We start from the raw sequence: 5,036 nt of genomic DNA on the forward strand, positions 1-5,036 counted from the left end.
TCCACAAGGCCACAGGCCATGCAGGGCCAACTTTAATACACAGGTCGACCTGTCTGGGATAAGGAAGAGACTCTCCTGTTCCTGGTTGCCCTGGAGGTGCCTAGGGCTCTCCTGGGCTGCTGATCTCGTGCTGCTCACAGGTCAGCAAGACACCAGTGAGATTGTCCGACAATAAAACAAATGTCATGCGCGAGGAGTCGCTTCCGGGCTCTGTGCCTCCTGCCCTGGCTGTTGTCGGCGCAGGAGCTGGTGGACAGGAGGTGTGGCACTCCCAGGGGCACACCATGGGGCCACACCTGTTAGAGCTGGATCTTCCTTCAGATGTCCTTTCTCAGCAGGGTCAAGCCCCAGTGCACAGGCCCACAGGGACAGGGTGCAGTCAGGACTCCTGTGGTTACTGACCCAGCAGGGGTGGCCTCTGGCCCATCTCCAAAATACCTTCCAAACAGCAGAAGCTTGAGTCTGGGTGCCTTGGCAGAGGTGCTGGGAGGGTCAGCAAATGCTAGTTCCCAAGAGTTCTGGCTCTAACCTACAGGGAAACTGATGCCAGGCATGGCAGGGACCCTTTAACTGAAGCCCATCACCACTTAATGGGAGTAACAACTAAGTGAAAAAGAAGCACAGGAACCCCAAGGCTGGCTGGCACTTTCCCCTTGGGGGACCACATGCCACTGGGGGCTAGGGCGGCAGTGAACAGCACCAGGAGCAGTAGGTCCATGCCGCGGCCACTGTGGAAACCATGGCCTCCAAGAGCCAGGCTGGGCTGAAGATTATTTGCACGTTGCCGTTTAATCCAGAAACGAGAGTGAGACAGCCACGCCAGCACGTTCAGACTGAACAGTAAGAGCTGTTTCTGAGTCGTCTCGATGCACGAGCCCCGTGTGAGCTGGAGCTCCGCCCTGCAGCAGTCCACGCTGGCCGCCACACCGACTCTCTGTGGGCCAGTCACTGGGGAGTCCCTCAAGTCCTGCAAGCGGCCGAGTTAGAAGGCTGCCACCAGGTTTGCCTGCCTGGTCTTGACCTTGACAGGGGCTTTTTCTGTGGAGAAAAAGACAGGTTTGTGACATCCAAAGACCAAAGCAGACTTCCAGAGGAGGTCAGGCCACAGAGGACATCGGGGGCAAGCCACTCCAGAAAGGGTGTGGTCAGTTGGGCTCATGAAGGGGAAAGTGCCGGTCAGCCTTGGGGTCCCTGGGCTTCTTTTTCACTTAGTTGTTACTCCCGTTAACACGCAGGCCAGGGGAATGCAGCTGTCCAGCAGCCCCTGTGAGGGGCAGAGCTCCCCAGAGCCACAGGGGACCGAAGGAAACATGCACGAGCTGCTGAGAAGAGTCAGGGTCCTGAGGAACCTTCCTAAGAACCAGTGGCAAAAACTGGTTGCTGCATATGTCCAATAACTGATGTGGGCTGACCCTGGAAAAGTGTTCGTGCTCACAAGCCTCTGACCAGTTCTAATGTTCGATGTGCCTCTGCAAAGGGGCGTAAGGCTGCCCTACTCCTGGGAAACCAGGACCTGCCATGGGGCCACACTCCACAGGGCCAGCCCTGAGATGCCCTGCTCGCCCAACCCCCGCTGGGGAAGGCGCCTCACAGTGCTCCCTCCTGGGACTCGCCATTCTAAGGATCCCAACTCTGGTGAAAGGAGAAAGTGGGAGGTACCTGGATGCATCTCAGGAAGGGGCTCTGAAGGAACCTCTGGGAGCTCTATTTGTTCCTGTGAAGAGCAAATGCAAGGCCATGAGACAGATGGTTGGCAGGTCACCCCCGGCCTGCTTGGGTCCTATTCTGAGAGGGCCACGAGGGGTCAGTCCTGCATACCTAACTGCTCTTGGTGGACGGACAGAGGAATGGAACAAAAACCCTCCCACTCAAAAGACCTGCACCAGCTATTTTTGGAGACTCCAATTGCCCTGGATCTCCAGTGAGATCCTAAGGGGGTCATGATGGCCAACTCTTGGGGTGTCCCCAGAGACCCTGCTTCAAAAGGTTGGGGCCATGCCAGGGTCATAAGTTTTAAACAGGCACCCTGGTGGCACTGCTGCCCACAGGTCCAGGAAGTCATTGCAGTCACCAGGAGTTCTGAGGGTGCCAACCCTGGTGAGTCTGTGAAGAGCTATCCCAGTGACTGGCAGGTAGCCCGTCAACCTGTGGCTGTCTACCTATAGGCCCACCTGCCCTGGCAGGGCACCAGGCTCTCAGGTTCCAGCAGCAGGAGGTCACGGATGGCAAAGGCAACTTCCCAATCAGGCTTCCCAGGACAGCCTTGGCAATCAGAGGTAGGGTCCATGGATGGGGAACCCCTGTGCTGCGGGGGCATCACAGAGCTTGGGGCCTGGGTGTGAGGGTGCAGGCAGGATGTACCATCAGAGCCCCAGGGCCCAACGTGCACAGAAGAATCAGGGACACCGAAAGGAAACAAAACCTGCTGACTAAAAGTTATACCAGAAAAACAAAGTGCCTCCGCTCTATGCAGCTGCTGAAACAGGCCCTGGTATCAGCCCCCAAATCATTTCTACCCAAAATGCCTTGGTCTAGTGTAAATGCAAACCACTTTAGGAAGGACAGCGGGGGCAAAACCAGTGCCAAGTGCTCAAATAAATCAGTGGCACATACCACAGAGGACTGAATAGGGGCCCGGGGGTCCTGGTACCTGAGTGATTGCATTCAGCTCCTCTAGGATGGCATCCTCATCTTCCTGCGTGAAGCTTCCAGCCAACAGCTCATCTATTTGCTGCAGAAGGAAGAGCAGCAGTGAACATGTGCCAGGCTGGGCCCAGGGAAAGGCTGCCCCTCATGAAGGAGACAGCTTGAGGTTCTAGGTGCACCCCCGAGAGCAGTGCTACTGTGGAGTGGAGTGGTCTGGCCCTGGAGGGCATCTGGTCATAGGGTCACCAAGCTGGTGATGGCACTGGCCAGCTGGTAGGGGGCCGGCCTGGCAGCACCTACCCTCTGGTATTCCACAGCCTCCTGTGTCTCGTCCAGGATCCTCTCCACCTCCTCAATGGACATCACCTAGAGAGGGTGAGATTTTGAAGCTCTCAGTGACAGTCCTGCCATCCTGGCACTATGCCACGGGGCCCTCAGACCTGGCTTCAGAGGCCTAGATTGCACCACCAGGCTGTTCCCCAGTCTGTGCCAACCTTGACAATTATGGGAAAAATAAGTCAAAAGTGGAAATTGTTCTCTGGGCAAGTGACTTGATTTCTTTTGAGTGGCAGGTTCAAAGTAGCACCTTTGCTAGGCTGGTGCCCATGCCACCTACAGCTGATGAGAGATTCAGAGATGGGACGAACATGACCTCTGGCCAAGCCTGCTGCTCTCGGACCAGCCTGTTGTCAGGCCTGCTTGTCAGGAGCACGATGGGGGCTGTCCTGCACTGAGCCTCTTCTTAGGATCATGTCCACTCTGCTTTCCGAGACCAGCCTTGGAGGTCAGTTTCCCACACGGGTCCCCAACCTACTGCCCTTCCTGTCACTCAGCACCTGTAGATCAAGCCCATCACTGTGACATGCTGCTCTCAGGTTCCTGTGGCCCTGAATCACCTGTCAACCACTGTGTATCTCCCTGCCCAGCAGGACTCATGGCTGGGTCTGCCACAGACTCCTCTAGGTCAATGGCTGGGCACAGAGGTAGCCTCAGACACTGAACAGGAAGCCCAGTCTCACCCCACCAGGCCCGATGAGGACCTACCTGATGCATCTTGTTCAGACACTCGTTCCCCACCTGCAGCCCCTCCATCACCTTCATCTCAATCTGGGTGAACTCAATGCTCTGAACCTGCAAAGGACCAACCCAGTGCTCAGAAGCCCTCCTGACTTGGTCAGGGCTCAGGGAACACCACTGAAGGCCAGCGTCTGCTAGGGGTTAGGATGGCTTCTGTGCCCCCTCCCTGTCTTCTCCTATTACTCTTTGTTTCAGAGAGTGGAGAAGGCACCAGAGACCATCAGTAGCTTGAGTGAGCAAGAGCAGAGCTATGCTGTTCAGGCCACAACACCAGAGATGCTCGCACCAACCCCTTCACCCGACCCACTCACACCACCCAGGGGTGGCCCGACTTTACCCGGGAAAAGCCAACCTGTCCAGTCCGTTAAGGCCTCAAGGTCACCCCCCAACACACTCACCATGGCCTCCAGGCTGCTGATCTGGTTCTCTGTCCGGTCCAGGAGCTGCTCCCGGTACCGCTTCTTCTTAAGCAGCAGCTTGGCCCGTCTGCAGAGGAAGCCACGGTTAGGGCAGTGGCCCCTGATGGACCTGCCCACCCGCTGCAGCCCACAAGGATGTGCCCACTTCCAGGCCCTACTCACTCCTTTCTGCCGTCCCGCAGCAGCTGCCTCGCCAGTGCCCGCTCACGCTCCAGCTGCTGCGTGACCCTCTTCTGGTACTGCCTCAGCTTGTCCCGCTGCTGCTTCAGTTGCTGCCGAGAGAGTCACCTGGCATCAGTGCCCACTTGGCTGAGCACTTGTAGACTGTCGCACAGCAGGCTGTGTGGTTGAGAGCTCACAAAGGAGGCCAGGCAACCTCTGACAGTGTCCTCTATCTAGGAGGCAGATCTCTCCAAAGGATGTGCAGCAATACTGGGAAATATTTCCAGTCACACAACTGGGGGTGCTCCTGGCACCCATTCCCCTATAACTTCAAGAAGGTGAATCCCACACTAGTCAAATACTGTCCAGCCTGAGATGCAGGAGGATAAGGCTGTGAGGAGCAGGAGCACTCTGGAGTGTGTGTGTCGGGGAGCTGCCACCAGTCTCTGGAAGATTCACACCATCAGAGAACAGAAAGGCAGCTGACTAGCACCTGCGCCTACCTGGGGACATCCTGCCCATTTTGAATTCTTGCTTCGCTTCCCCTAATATGCATCAAGAAACACACTGAACAGGGTGTGTGTGTGTGTGTGTGTGTGTGTGTGTGTGTGTGACAAACCACCTGTCATGTCACTCAAAAAGGATCCACCAGCCGGGCATGGTGGGTGTGCCTGTAATCCCAGCACTCAGAAGGTTGAGGCAGGAGGATCACTGTGAGTTTGAGGCTAGTGT

General features: G+C 56.5%; 1 protein-coding gene across 1 annotated transcript in view; it reads right to left on the bottom strand.

Annotated features, from left to right (window-relative positions):
• The window catches only part of Chmp6 (charged multivesicular body protein 6), a 7,022-nt gene continuing 1,986 nt past the window's right edge, over positions 1 to 5,036 (bottom strand). Inside the window, exons 2-8 of the mRNA XM_005407316.2 lie at positions 4,305 to 4,414; positions 4,122 to 4,209; positions 3,691 to 3,777; positions 2,947 to 3,012; positions 2,651 to 2,731; positions 1,660 to 1,714; positions 1 to 1,038 (exon numbers count right to left, since the gene is read on the bottom strand). Of these exons, the coding sequence (XP_005407373.1) occupies positions 983 to 1,038; positions 1,660 to 1,714; positions 2,651 to 2,731; positions 2,947 to 3,012; positions 3,691 to 3,777; positions 4,122 to 4,209; positions 4,305 to 4,414 (543 nt within the window). The 3' untranslated portion in view covers positions 1 to 982. The remainder of the gene's footprint in view (positions 1,039 to 1,659; positions 1,715 to 2,650; positions 2,732 to 2,946; positions 3,013 to 3,690; positions 3,778 to 4,121; positions 4,210 to 4,304; positions 4,415 to 5,036) is intronic.

Source organism: Chinchilla lanigera, unplaced genomic scaffold, assembly GCF_000276665.1.
Source record: "Chinchilla lanigera isolate Chin_1 unplaced genomic scaffold, ChiLan1.0 scaffold00105, whole genome shotgun sequence".
In the NCBI taxonomy this organism is placed as follows: domain Eukaryota; kingdom Metazoa; phylum Chordata; class Mammalia; order Rodentia; family Chinchillidae; genus Chinchilla; species Chinchilla lanigera.